General features: G+C 36.4%; 1 protein-coding gene across 6 annotated transcripts in view; it reads right to left on the bottom strand.

The window, feature by feature from the left end:
- Positions 1-480: 480 nt before the first annotated feature.
- LOC125399184 (solute carrier organic anion transporter family member 1A5-like) overlaps positions 481-15,366 on the bottom strand; it is a 67,435-nt gene continuing 52,549 nt past the window's right edge. For all 6 annotated transcript variants that reach the window (XM_048432545.3, XM_048432546.3, XM_048432544.3 and 3 more), the window contains 6 exons: positions 13,206-13,407; positions 10,838-11,003; positions 8,422-8,594; positions 5,350-5,414; positions 4,675-4,792; positions 481-1,863 (listed from right to left, as the gene is read on the bottom strand). In XM_048432545.3, coding sequence (XP_048288502.3) covers positions 1,644-1,863; positions 4,675-4,792; positions 5,350-5,414; positions 8,422-8,594; positions 10,838-11,003; positions 13,206-13,407 — 944 coding nt within the window. In that variant the 3' untranslated portion in view covers positions 481-1,643. The remainder of the gene's footprint in view (positions 1,864-4,674; positions 4,793-5,349; positions 5,415-8,421; positions 8,595-10,837; positions 11,004-13,205; positions 13,408-15,366) is intronic.

Below are 15,366 nucleotides of genomic sequence, written 5' to 3'. Positions count from 1 at the left end.
ACTGGCCTCAGTTCAAGTAATGAAACTGTAAACTGTAAACTTAACACTTCTTTGAGGAGACGACTGGTTCCCTCAAAGAGTTGTAAGATTGTGCCTTCCTTTATTCTTTTTCTTTCATGTAGATATTCTCCGTATATATAAACAGAAACACTATATTGACCTCCACTCCTCAACTTTTCTTCCTTCATTCTTCTTATCTTTGGGGATTTAGCTTACTTGGTCAACCAAAGCACAAAGCAGAGAGTGAACTGAAAGTAGGAGATGCTTTTAACTCTCAACATCCAGCTCAAGGATGCACTTCCTCCATTAAGAATGGACCTCTAGTTATCACAAACAGTTATCAACTGGAGTGCAGATGTCTAATTGTTTGAGGCTAGGATGGACATTTCTCCCTCAAACTACCACAACTTGATTTTGTTTGTAATGTTTGCTTTCAATATTATTAATTCCTGTTTCATAGAATAAGTCATTCTTTAAACATAGTTTTTTTCATCTTTTTATTGTTTATTTACAGGTGGGGCATGTACACCACAGTACAGGAGTAGATGATAGGACAACTTGCAAGACATGGTTCTCTCTTTCTACCATGTGAATCTCTGAGGTCAAAACCATCTTGTTAGGTTTGGTGCAAACTTTCCTTCCCACTGAGTGTTTGACTCTAAGACTATTTTGAAAATTAATAGACATCAGTGTGTCTAAGGACACATGAGTAAAATGAATTTTGGTCAAAGAGGCCACCTGGATATGAGATATTAGCCTTCTGAGAACATCTGATACTGCATCCAACATTCATTTATTTTTATTTTATTTTATTTTATTTTATTTTCAGGAATTTGTTCTACTTTGTCATTGAACCCAGAGATGCATATGTACTAGACAATCACCGTACCACTGACATACATACAACCTCTTCTCTATGAAGGCCTGTGAAATACAGGTTTTCTCAAATTCTTGCTTTTAAGAGTGAGTTTTTTGACCAGCTTTGAATTGCTAGGGCAAAAAAGTTCCAAAGATCTTTGCTTCATGATTTTTAAAGCCTTGATTAAAATTTTCAGCGCTCTAAGTAATCAAATGTATGACATGAGTAATGAAACAGGGGATTGAAAACAACAGATGACATTTAATAAGAAGCCTAATTTTAGAAGCATCATACCTAGATAAAAAAAGAGAATTAAGAATTCCTAGGTAGAAAAAGAAGTATGCTAATATTTTGCATATAGAAATAATAAATTTGAACAAATAATTTCAATGTAACACAACCAAGATGAAAATGTTTTGCTGTAAAGAAATATAACATCAAAGCAAAATTCAATGAAATTGGATAGTGTTTGAGCATGGTAAAGTCTTAAAGCTTTTTACAGATGTGTAGGAAAGGTGCACTTGCTTTGACTGAGTTAAAAGAAAAAATGCTGTTTGACAATGAAGGCAGCTCTGAAGTTCATTGTGGTGGGGTCACCATAGTCTTCCCTGGGAAAATCTTAGGTGTCACTCTAATGCTTCTAAAATATAAGTAAATATTTTAATCATGATTAAAATAATTTTTGGAGTCAAGGATAAGAAAATATTTCCCAGTGTACTTCCCATAATTCAAAAGAACCAAATGCACACTGTCCATGCGCGTGTGTAGGCCAATAGAAATCTCATTACAGCTTCGTTTTCAGTTCTCTGTCATTCTCAGACTCAGGACTTTTGTGCACATCCATGCACTCGCTTTCCTTCTCTGTGAGCTTCATCTCTGCAAACTCAGTCTCTGAAGAGTCAGTTTTCTCAGGGAGTTGGAACTTTCTCAAAAGTATCAGAATGCAGATTGCTGGGAGGAAGCTTGATCCTCTTAGTGTTACTGGCAACCCAAAGAAAATGTTCCTATAGAAAACAACTAATCTGCATTAAATCTTAACTTGATCAGTGAAATCTAATTTTGTATACTCTTACAGATGATTTATTCTTAAAATAAAAAGACCATGTGATTATTTTGTCCATGTACTTACTATAAGTTATTTTGCTAAGATATTAATAATTTTTGTTAAAATGTCAAAAAAAAAATCCAGCATAAAAGTTTGAATGTATTTCTTTAGTTTGGTGATGCCTAGTTTCCTTTGTCAGCTTGACTGGTTTTAGGATCATTATAGAAAGACATCCCTTGATGTGCTATGAGAATGTTTTCATAAATGTTTAGCTGAGGATGAAGTCCCTTATACCAGGCACTGGGCTTGTAGACCTCAACACTTTCTGTTAGAGCAAGTAACATGACCAGCCTCCTAGCCAAACCATGTCGGCAATTACCTCACACTAAGTCACTATGCTTCCCCTACTGTTATTGCCTGTTTTCTTAAATATTGAGAATAATATACCTGTCAGTTTAAGGGAGATCTGTCTTTTTTGCTCAGAGTTTGATCACACATGAATAAAACATGAAAAGTCACTTCGCAAGTTTTCTCTCCTACTAAGAATTTGCATGTGTGTTATACCAATAGATTTATATATTAATAGCCTTAAATTGTTAAATTCCATGCATAATTTTGCATGTATAAAGGTCAATTTACTTTTTATTGTTTTACTATATGTATGTGTTGGATCTCTCTCTGTGCATTTGTCCAGAAATCCCAGGTGCCTTACAGTTGGAGTAGCAAGAAGTTTTGACCTGCTAATATAGGTTAGAGAATTGAACTCCTGTTCTCTGCAAAAGCAATATGTGTTCTTACCCCCTGAGCTATATGTTTAGCTCCAAATTCTTTTCATTTGCTGAACTTGTCCAGTTTAAGCATGAAGACTATGGATGCTCCCTAAAATGAATTAGGTAATTTTCCTTCTCACCATTTCTGAGAATATCTTTTATACTATCATAAGCATCTCTCTTTATAAATTTGATAAAATATGCCTTAAGATTTTTGTACTTCATGAGTATGGAAAAAAGGTATTTTTAGATGTACATTTCTAAATAACTATGAAAACATTCTTTCATATTCACAACATATTTGTAGAAAAATCTGGTGTGATGGATAGTGTTGTTGACTTAATACAATCTAGAATCTCCTGAGAAAGAAGTTTCAGTGAAAGCCTGTATGCATTTTGTTGACCTGTGAACAGAGTCATGAGACAGGATCATTCCTTAGACAGGATACCTGGGACCACGAAAGAATAGAAAAATTAATCTCACCTACTTCTACAGTGTTAAAACATAAAAATAGTATACATGTGTAGATGCCTAAGATTTCAGATAAAACAATTCAGAAATATATTTCTAAAGTGGGAATAGATTAAAAAGTATCAGTTTATGTCTCTTTCACTTTTATAAAAGACCCTAATCAAAATCAACTTAAAGGAAGAAGGAGTTAATTTAGTTCACAAATCTAGGTTACAAGTCACTATTATGGAATACCAAGGCAAATGGAATTTTAATCCACCCAGATACACTGACAGAAGTAATTGAGATCTTCCACACTCTTAGGATGAATATACCAGCCTGGGAGTGGCTGTCAGCTGATCACAGCAGACCTGCTTGAGGACAGGTCAGCACTTTTCTCTCCCAGAATTTTTAGTATATTGCTCACCCAGAAACAAATGAATGGATATTATCTACAGCTTTTTTTTTTTTTTTTAAGTTTTGGATCAAGAAGGAGCCCAGTGCAGTCTGTTCCGAGCAAAGCTTCTCTGTGGGCTTTCTTAGATCTGCTGCCCTCAAGGACCAGCAAGGTAACAAGCTAAGTCTGATTTAAGATGAGCCTAGAAGGACCTCTGGAGGTGAAGCAGTGAATCCACAACTATTTCACTATACTATTAGATGCCTGCATAGCACTGAGAGTGATGAGAACCATACAGGTATTGCTTTTGGTTGAAGCCATGGCATAAAAGAGTACAACTGGATACATCTGGATCTCAGAGGCCAGGCTCCCTGGTCTGCTGGATCTTGATGGTAATGGTTTCAGATATTTCTATGTGTGGCAACATCCTTCTGCTTTGTGACACTCTCAGCTGGTTTGAACCACACTCCTCTACTGAGCCACATTTTGTTCATGAGTCAGCCAACCACTAAGTGCAGTGGAGCATCTATAAGTTTTCAGAGATGAAACCGTCAGTGCAGGTAGGTCCCTTCTCAAGGTAGCCCCTGGCTAAGGCACCTGACATGTTCTATTAAACTGCAAAGGCAGCACACAGATTTGGGGTGCACGCATGAGAGGATTGTGAACTTTCCAGAGGCTCTAATATCAGGATCTATTGTGCTTGAATGTGCTGGAACTGTTTTCCTGGCCCTTGCAGAAGGGAAGAGTTCTCCTCTTTGTCCATAGGTATGGGGGGGTAGGAGCTGAGAGACTTGTTCCCACCTACTGTGCCATTGTCCCTGGTCTGTGGAGCTTGCTTTCCTGTTTATCACTGGTGTTTTGCCATGCTGGCTCAAGCTCAAGATAGCTCTCCCCCTACTGCTTCAGAGTGTCCACATAGACACACTGTTCCTTTCTGAAAGTATTTAGAAGGATTGGGTTAAGAAGCCCACTCACATTTATATGTATCAACTACTTTAGGGATAATTAGAATATATTAAAATACATGAAAAAGGAAGATATACCATTCATGTGCATTCTAAAAATGAAACAAGTATCAACTTACCACTCAAAATGTTACATATGAATAAGAAATTTTTTGTACTAAAATCATATGTCACAAAATTATTATTACCTGAAGTTATTTATTTCATACATCCTGCAAGCCCCTGGCTTCCCACATTTCCGAGTTCCCCAGTGTAAACAGGTTCTGTCTGTCAAGGCACCAGAGTAAATAGGAGCTGGAATGCCCGCTGCAAATAAATGAGAAAGAAAAACAGCCCGTTGAAAAGAAGAAAGCAAAGAGAAATATGTTATTTGGAAGTATTTATGCTTCCCTGTTTAAAAATAATGAATAAAAGTCTCTATGCTTACTTTAAGGAATTATCAGTTAATGTAAAACTTTTAGATCAAAACAAATAAAAGTTATGTATAAAATGCTTAAGAAGTATGCACTGAATTCATAATTATTTTCTGAAATGTCTTTTTCAGTTTTCTGTACATACATCCAAAACCAAAACTGTTTCCTTCTCATATTATTATTAAATCTACTAAAATCAAGACTCCTGCTATTCTCCAACTATAAACATCATTAACAGTCATCATGTTGAAACTTGATACTTGGATGTTCTTAATCTCTGTTGTCTTTATGGTGGTGCTTGTTTGATTTCAAATTAAAGCCTTTTATTTCCTTTAGGGTGAGCGTTGTGCTTTGACTTAAGGAAATAGTTGCTGTCTTTTGCTTCAGAAAATTTCATTGGTTTACTAAGAATTTGATATTGATCTGATATGTTGGAAAAATTGTTAATACCAAATACTTTTATGAACAATGCATGTAATCCAACTCCAAGTGACTTCTCTTCAGACTTGATACACCTGAAAAACAATACTCACATAAATAAAATACATCATGCAAACGAGTGTCTATCCTAGCATCCTCCCAATGGCAATTATAGTTCATGAACCTAAGGGTTAAGCTTTTAAGCATGAAGAGAAGACAATGCAGCTCTAGCTCTGTTAAACATGCACAAAGGGAGGGGAGTAATGACTGCTGAGAGCTCTCCTGTGACATCCACACATCCGATTCAGGGTGATACCCTTTAACAGTTGGACACTGACTGCAAACCTAGATAACCTAGGTTACCATGGTAACCACCATGCGGTACCCTTATACCAAAATCAATGGAACCAAACCTTTGAAACCACAAATCAAATAAATCTTTTTTCTCTTAAGTTGTTTGGCAGCATTTTGTCCTGATGATAAAAAGAAAATCTAACACATATTCTATATAATTTCAAATTATAGTGAAAGCAATCCAAATAAACAGAGAAAGACTTCATCATGTAGGCTATGACATTAAGATAAGGTTTTGGTTATATGGAGGTAAAAACATTAGATATTTGTCTTTCCTGTACCACCCACAAAATTAAATAAGATGGTTTTGAAAATTACATACAAGGAGGAGGCTTATTAAACAATCAGGATAAAATATGAAAAATATTCTTATAAATTATGAACACGGAAGTCCTTTTAAAATGCGGTCTTTTTCCACCAAATACACCCCTGTATAATAAATGCAGCTGCTGGGATTTAATTTGGGATGTGATTTCATGGAAGAATTCAAGAAAACATAACAGAAGAGTAACAATAGTGTGCAAACATTATTACTAGGTCAACTATTATTTATATTGCAAAATAGTGCAAAGAAGTACGAAAATTTTTATTTTAATAGACTTTAACCCCCATTACATCCAGGAGCCCCACATTAGGGTGTACACGATAGCTCAGTGGGTACAGTTACTTGCCAGCAAGATTGCAAAACTGAGTTTGATAACGGGAATCGACATAGTGGCAAGAGAACCAACTCCTGCAAGGTGTCCTCTCATTTCAACATGCATGCCATAACATGCAAACACACACATGCACAAATGCATACATACACACATGCAGAGAGAGAGAGACTAAATTATTTAAAAATCACATATTAAAACATCAATGAGCCATAGTTTTTACATTCAGTTGACAAGTCAACTTCAGAAATTAGGGTGATTGAAAAAGTGAGCAGGACATGGGAATGGGAACAGAGAATTGCTTAGGGGATCCAACAGCATAGTTCAGCTACTCATATTCCCTTCACCTAGGGCCATCCTCCTCTGTGAGGAGTACTTATCCTTATCTACTGAGCATGCTGCTTTGGAACAGAGGCACCTGGAGTATTGAGGAAGAATAGAGACACTGTGCAGCCACATCAGCTGAATCAGCCTGAAACATGATGGGGTGACAGATGCCACAGCCAAATCTCACTGACTTGCAAGAATAAGTCTGCAGAACTAGTAGTATTTAATGTGTTTATCTGTCTATGAACTAAAACAAGGCATACTCCACATCTCCACTTGTTTGAATATAAAAATATCACATCTTACCATAGAAAATGAATATATAAGAACATATATCTAGCCTATTTCAGTGAGTGCTATGGTGGGTAGAAGTAAAGGGAAAGAAAGACCAATGTCAAGGAATGGAAAGGTAGGGGAGAGGGGGAAGGGACAACATCAAAGAAGAGGAGAAGAGAGAGCACCAGAGGAGAGGAGAGGAGAGGAGAGGAGAGGAGAGGAGAGGCATCATGAGAGAAGAGGAATGAAGTGAGGGAAAATAATGGGAAAGGAATTTGGAAAAGGAGGAGAAGGAGGAGGGGAGGGGATGAAAAGGGAATGTGGGCAAGGAAACAGAAGAGTATAGTTGCCCACAAGGGAGAACTGAGAACGCTGGTCCAGTTTATTTGGATAAAATATTTTGAATGACATGTTGTACTTAACAACTTTGCTTCTGAATTCCATTGAGACAAGAAAAGGGTTGAACAGTCTCTCCATTGTTGGTGTCTGTTAAGCTTGCTAGACGAGAAAGAACATGCAGAAGAAGAAAATGACTTGAAACTTGGCTCTGTAACTTCCTCAGATTATATTAGAGACTAGAGGATCGACTATTGTATTCTTATACCTTCTCATTAGAGAGTATCCACTACTGCATTCATGTGCCTCTTTGTCAGATAATATTATTGAATTTATACTTTTTGATAAAGACAGATTGAGCTCAAGATGTCAAGGGATCCTGGTCACTTTTACACATAGAGTTACACGTTTTGTCAGTCACTTAGCTGAGCATAGGAAAAGGGTGTAGGCAAATACTATCTCCCCCAAAACTAGATGTGCCTTAATGTAGGCTTAAGACATAAATGGAGAGAATAGAAAAGGACCAGAAGAAAAATTCCAGCAAATTTTACATTTCTCTTAAATATAGCAATGCTATTTTTGTATTAAGAGTCTTGAAAAGGGAACTCAGAACATTTAGATTATGGGAACCATTACTTCAAGGGTCTTTCTTGGGAAAGGGAAATTTAATAAGTGACCAAAAAAATCTAAATGCATTGGTAGGGTATTCTTTGTGTAAAAGTGCTTGCCACAAGGTTAGATGACCTGAGTTCAACAACCAGAACCCAGAACCACAAGTAAAGAAAAAAAATATAAAAGCCCAATTCAGTGACATACATCTGTAAACTCAGAATTCCTATAGTAAAATAGAAGAAAACAGAATTATTTAGAACTTGAAGGCCAGGTAGGCTTGAGTACTCAGCCAGCATGGCAGCTGAAATAAAAATGACCCTGCCTCAGAAGCAAGATAAATAGAGAGAACTGATCCCCAACATTGCCTTTTGATCTTCCCCTGCTCTCCGTGGCACACAGGAGCCAGCCAGCCTCACACACACACACACACACACACACACACACACACACACACACACACACACACACAATCATACACTCAGGTATGCACGCACTGCTATGTGGAAGAGAGACAAAGATAAATGAACAAGTTATTTATTACCTCAAAAGAACCATATACCCAGGTATTGATGCTACTGAGGAGACAAAAATGCCAATTACTGCCCTGATGAAAAAGTAATGCAGCTTTATAGTACAATCAGGGCCTTTCTTACACAGCCCAAGAACTGCAGATGAGTTTCCTGAAGACTGAATGCAGCTGCAATTTTGAAATACCTGTTAAAAAATCAAAATGAAACAAACAAATAAACAAAAAGCAATGTCCTATTTGCAGAATAAAACTATTGGGTATAAATGTTTAGTAGCTGCTACATAGCCAATTAGAGAAAAATGGAAAGTGTTGAGGACAATGGTACAACTCGGAGGAGCACTGATCTATCATGAATGTGTTGGAACTCAAGCACCATTAAATAAATACTAAATAATTAAAATGTAGGTTTTTCCCCTTTATTTTCATCTCTGTTTTTTACGTCTGAGAATTTTATCTTAAAATATAAAGGGGAAAATGTTTTAAAAAGTATTGAAACTTTTTATAAATGCATGAAGTATATTTGCAAAAATTCAATTATCCCAAATGAAAAAAATATTTTTGTATCTATTTGCTTGCTTCTTTGTTTTTTATGCATGAATGTATGTATATATTTATGTATATATGTGTATGTGTGTGTGTATTTATGTGTGTGCATGCCTATGTATGTGTGTGTCTATGGGTAGACATGAATATGCCAAGGCATTGAAATAGAAGTTAGGGATAAGTTATGGGAGTTAGTTCTTTTCTGATCTCATGTGGGGCCCCAGGATGTAGCTCTGGTGGTACTGTTTGGGGACAAATGTTTTTACCCACTGAACCAACTTTCTAACCTGCACATACTTTTTTAAAAAAAATAAACAAATATTGTTTGGTTTTGGACCAGTACTAAGTACAAAAACAAAATGTGTTTCAGAATGTTGATAGAATACTAGCAAGTTACTTGCTTACTAAGGAAGTCCCCAAGAAAACAATTTTATTTTAAGAATAAAGTAGATTCTTTTTTGAATTACGTTTCTGGGTATGATTAAGAATCAAAATTTATGTTTTATTTTCACTACCAACAACTCTGTAAGAATTATAACATATAAAAGACAAGGAAAAATACTTATCTCTTCATCTGATGAGCTATAATGATGTGGGCTGGGGAGATGGTACAGCCTGTAAAGTTCTTCACAGGCATGAGGACCTGAGTTCAGATCCCCACCACACATGTGAAACATGCATGTGTAGAAAAAGTGCTAGAGACACTGGTACTCTAAAGGACAAAACAGGTGACTCCCTGGGGCTCACTGCCAGGCAGCCTAACAGAATCAGAAAATTCCAGTCCAAGTGAGTGGGACCTGAGAGTTCACAGCAGAGGTTGTCTTCTGACCTCTTTGTGCACATGCACTTGCAAACACACACACACACACACAAACACACACACACACACACACATGAATGAGGTCCTTCTTTCTACCTGTTGCTTTTATTGGTTAATGAATAATGAAACTGCCTTGGCCTGTTGATAGGAAAGAACTTACATAGGTAGGTGGAGAAAACAGTACTGGATGCTGGGAGAAGGAAAGAGAGAGAGAGAAGTCATGAAGCTGCTGTGAGAGACAGGTGTGCTAAAATTTTGTTGGTAAGCCACAGCCTCATAGCAATATACAGATTAATATAAATTGGTTAAATTAATATAAGAGTTAGGCAAGAAGAAGCTAGAGTTAATGGGCCAAGCAGTGTTTTAATTAATATAGTTTTTGTGTGGTTATTTTAGTTCTGGATGACCAGGACAAACAAACGACCTCACTGCTCCAACACACACCCACATCCACAAAAACTGCAATAAATAAATAAGTTTGTAATATGAAAACATAAGATTTATGCCTGCCTCAACTGCACAACTTGTTTGAGTTTGGCTCAACTTCATGAGTCTCTGTCACAAAAAATGTCAGACTTTGTCCAAAACATTTCAGTTTTAATTTTAATGTTTATGTGTGTGCTTCTGTGTCTGTGTGTCTTAAAGCAGGTGCATGTGATACCTGAGGAAGGTCACATTGAGTTTCAGATTGCCTGGAGCTGGAGTTGTGAGTTGATCTTATTGGTGCTGGGAACCAAACAAGTTTACTGAATGAGCAGCAAGTGCTCTTACTGCTAAGCTAGCTCTACCACCCATTCTGAGGATTTTAACTCTAATACTTTGAAAAATGGTCTCAATTACTTTTAAATTACAAAATAATTTTCAGACTCTGTCAAGGCTTTACATAACATCTGAAACTGTAAGGTCAAATTTCCATATACACAGTAAAGTCTGTTGTTCACAAAAGTATTCATATTGATATTAAGTATGAACTAGTTTTGCCTTTTAGAAGATGTAGGCTTAGATCATAGCACATATTAATTCAGAGAACAAAACATCAGCCTCCAACACTGAAAAGATGTTTACCATGTTAATTCCTGTTCCAACAGATTTCTCACAGCCTGCAAGGCAGGCTGACATGTATGCTATCCCATTGTCTCCACACACTGGATCCCATGTGTTGGTTAGACAGTTACACCTTGTGTTGCAGTTAGCAAGAATCTTTTTCTCCACATATAATGGCTGCTGAATTCTGAAATGATTTAAAATAATGTTACAGATAGTGAAGAACCACCAAGATACCTATTTTCTTCTCTTCATCTCAGCCTGTGTGTGTGCAATCATAGAAAATGAAGCAGGATGAATCAGTAAATTTTCAAAAAATGTTCTCAATAATACCAAAGTATAATTATATTTATAACTCCATCTCCAGTTATGATGACTTCACATTGGGTTTGAGTGACAGGATTTGAATTTGACCTTGAGAATCTCATGTTACCCTCTTTCAAACTCATTATTAAATTTGGGGCAGGTGCTTTTTATTGCAGGAGAGCATGTCTGATTACTCAAACCACTGTTTTGGGGGATTAAATGAAGCATCTATTTTATAAATGGAAATTGCTGATTTTGCTCAAGCTAGTCCTTTTTCATTTTTTCCCACTGTGCAAATTAATAATAGATTACAGTCCTAATTTTTAGCTCTACTAGTACAGCATTTTCTTACATGGTATATAATTAATGTTTATTTTTAAAGTAATTGAAAAAACAGCCATATAGATGGTTTGTGTACCAATCACATAATGCAGAGATCACAAATTGATATTTGGGTATTTTCTCTTTTTGTTCTTGAGGAGGAGATGAATTGTGTTTCTTTCCCTCCACCCCATTTCTCTCTCCTCCCTTCCTGAGTCACTCTCTTTCTTCCTCTCTCTCTTGGATTCTCATGTGTGTGAGTGTGTGTGTGTTTGTGTGTGTGTGTGTGTATAAGCACATATACAACACCATGCATGTAAAGAGCAGAAGATAAACTTTCACCTTGTTAGATAAAGAGTCTCCTGTTGTTCACTGATGCATATGCCAAACTAGCAGGCCTATGGATTTTCAGGTTTTCCTGGCCATGCCTCTCAGCTCACAGTAAGAATGCTGGGATTACAGATACCATGCCAAGCTGTACACGCATTCTGGGAATCTGAACTCAGGTCCTTCTGCCTCTTCAGTAAATATTTACCAATGAATTGTCTCCCCAGAACCTTGAAAGTAATACTCATGTATATGTTTTATTTCATTTTAACTGATTGGATGATATATAACTCTACCCTAAACTAAGCTTTACATTTCCTATGCTAATACAGAAAATGACCAGGCAATCCTTAAAATATAAAGTCTAAGACTGTTGGATCCCAGGCCTTTCCTGGCTCCTCGAGGTGCTATGCAAGACTGTTTACCCAACCAGTTTAGCTTTCTGTCCTCTCCTCTGCTCACTCCACCGGCTAGGGGAATTAGCATAGAGAGCCTTATCCTCTATTGGCAAGGTAATTCAACCTGCAAAGAAAGGTTCTCGCAGTGACACCTGCCCTGTCTGTCACCACAGCTAGCTCAGCACCCCCTGCCCGGTAGCTCCTGCCACTCGGCGCCAGCCGCCCAACACCTTGATCTCACTGCTGACTGGGAGGGGATTCTCGTCCTTTGGCCCCTAAGTATATAAACCTGGAATTTCGCTGAATAAAGTTGACATTTACCTTTTGGGTAAATGATCCAGGTCTCTCTTTCTCTCTCTCTCTGTCTGTCTCTCTCTCTGTGTATGTGTGTGTGTGTGTGTGTGTGTGTGTGTGTGTGTGTGTGTGTGTGTGTGTGTGTTTAACTCCTAGGACATTGTTCCAAGCTCGTGATTCGATATGGGAGGCGCGCACCCGTATCAGGGAGAAAAGGGGCTCACAGATTTGGGTGAAACATAAGACTACAAAGTATATGAGATATAATTATACCGGTGACATAAATAAATATGCACATATATTGACTTACCATGTATTAGACTCAACTATGATAATTTTTTGCCCATTGTAGAAACCTATGAAGGTTTCTTGGCCTGTATAGTTTAGTTTTAACGCTATCTGTTGTTATATAGGCAACTTTTAAAGTAATCTGGATCATAAAACACATGGATAATTAAGTTAAAAAGATTTAGATTATTTTCTTTATTATACTTTAAAGCAGACTAGGATATCATTATGGCAACTACTCATATGTACATAGAATTATAAATTTACTTATTGGTAGTCCCTAGGCCTCTTTAGTAGGCTCAGTTGAATATGATTTATGGATGGAAGAAAAATAAGGGGTAACTATGGATGATTATCTTTATGTTGTAATAAAATGGCCTGGTCGTATACAATGCTTGAAAAAAATGGATTAACAATAGGGAAAATATTATGATCTTACTTATGAAATAACATACCTTTCATGTTCATAAGACATAGTCAAGCCAGCAACTGGGAAATTATCACAGGTCCACATAAAGTTTAATAAAAATATAAGCCACTCGGTCAACGATAAGCAGAAAGCTACGTATGCAGCTTTCTTGACAGTAAACTTTAACTTTTTCATAACAAAACCACCAATTAAATATCCAAAAAATGCTGGAGGTATGTTATAAATACCTATAAATGAAAAAAGAATAGGATTAATAAAACACAGCAGAAAAAGAAATGATATCAATTCTAAAAAAATATCTTAGTTAGGAAATTACTTAATTCTAATATACAGTAATCCTAACCCCTACTCATTCACATATTTCAAATGTCCCATAATGTCACTTTAAAAAGACAATTGTCATTTGCCTAATTATTTGAAACAAGGTATAACTCCATTGTAACCTTCACACACACAGACACATACAAACAGTTAGGTATTTTAGGTACTTCTTTTCACTCTGTAATTTTGAAGGTCACCACTGAACCCATGCTTATCACATATAGAGCATTCTGTGCACTGCTTATGTTGCCCAGAAATCTTTCTTCCTGACTCTAATTTCACTGTTTTTAAAAAAAATGTCAAAGAAAAATAAGAGAAGGAAGGGAAAATCCTATATAGGTTGCATTCATGTAACATCATACTCAGATGAATTTATGCTTCCTTTTCAACTCCATACCATTGCATTTAATTTTATACATCTGAGGGTAGGCATTGGGATTTGGACTTTTAAAGAACTCTAGATAATGTGGATGTTACCAGCCTATGATTGAAAATTTTCTAGACTAAACATACTGTGAATAATCCACTATGAATATGTATTACTCTCATTGGTCTAATAAAAAAGCCAACTGGCCTATAGCTGAACAGGATAGAAATAGGCAGAAAAGCCAAACTGAGAATGAGGGGAAGAAGAAGGGTGGAGTCAGGCACAAGAACTGCCAGTGAAAAGCCTCTTGAGAGGAGCTGCTACTAAACTCTTAAGTGGTGTATATGAATTGTGGATGAGAGATACTTGGTGGATGTGTAAACCTAGAAACTTCCCAGAGTTAGGACGGTAACATAGCTTCCAGAGCTAGTGAAAAACATACCTCAGCTATGAGGCTCAGGTCCCAGAGAGCCAAGCAGGTGGAGCCAGCCACAAGAGCTGCCAGTGAAAAGCCACTTAGCAGTTTAAGGTTTGTATCGTGTCATCAGAAAAGGATAGAGATACAAAATAAAAAGAGAATCAGATTGAAAAATAATGTCTAAGTGTGCAATGTTGTTTAAAAATGCATACTTGCTTGAAAAAGAAAATAAACTGAGAAAGAATAGTCTAAAACAATAAAGTCTTTAAAGAGAGAAGTATAATAATGAAAAATAATAAGCCATACAGATATGGGAAATACATAGGGAGTCTGGATAAGGAATGTTATTGTGTTGGTTTTGAATTTTTTTGAATGCTCATGAGCAAAAGACAATTGTTGGGGGATATGGAATTGTGAACAGGACTGCAAATTTTAACTTTAGGGCTATCTTAAATTTAAAAATGAAATAAAAATATACCTGTCAAATAAAAACCAAAAATGTTTTGGAGAAGAGTATTTGCTTTTGTTCCCACAGGAAACAAAAATCTGTGTAGTCTTTCAGGAATAATATTTATCAGGTTTGATCATGGAAGACCTCATGAATCTTGCAGATGATTTCTATAAGTTTACTGTTTATCTTCCTAGCACTTGGTCATTATCTCAAAATTTCTCAGGCACCCTAAATATGCCTTCACCAACAGACAACAAAAAGCAGTGTGGGGAACATGATGCCCATATTCCTAAGAGATATGGGGGAGGCAATTGGTTACTTGCTGGCCTATGGATGTTTGCTATCAATTAGGGGAATATCATATATTGATGTAAATTTAAAGTTAATATTGTGTCATTGAATATATGTTTCTACTGTTGTTTAAGTTGTTATACCTTTGCAGTTCATTAGAAAATAAAAGCTAAAGTTCTAGTTTTTGAAAGTTATTATAAAATATTTAGGGAAATCAACAAATACAAGTTTGTAGTGAGTCACTTACAACAATCATATTTGTAGATATACTAGATTTGTTTTCAAGATCATGTCGAGATACATTTTAGATAGATAAATGATTTTCAAGAACTTCAAAT

This window comes from Myodes glareolus, chromosome 3 (genome assembly GCF_982192425.1).
Source record: "Myodes glareolus chromosome 3, mMyoGla1.1, whole genome shotgun sequence".
NCBI classification, from domain to species: Eukaryota; Metazoa; Chordata; class Mammalia; order Rodentia; family Cricetidae; genus Myodes; species Myodes glareolus.
The sequence above is the reverse complement of the archived record's forward strand: the minus strand, read 5'-3'. Positions and strand labels throughout refer to the sequence as shown.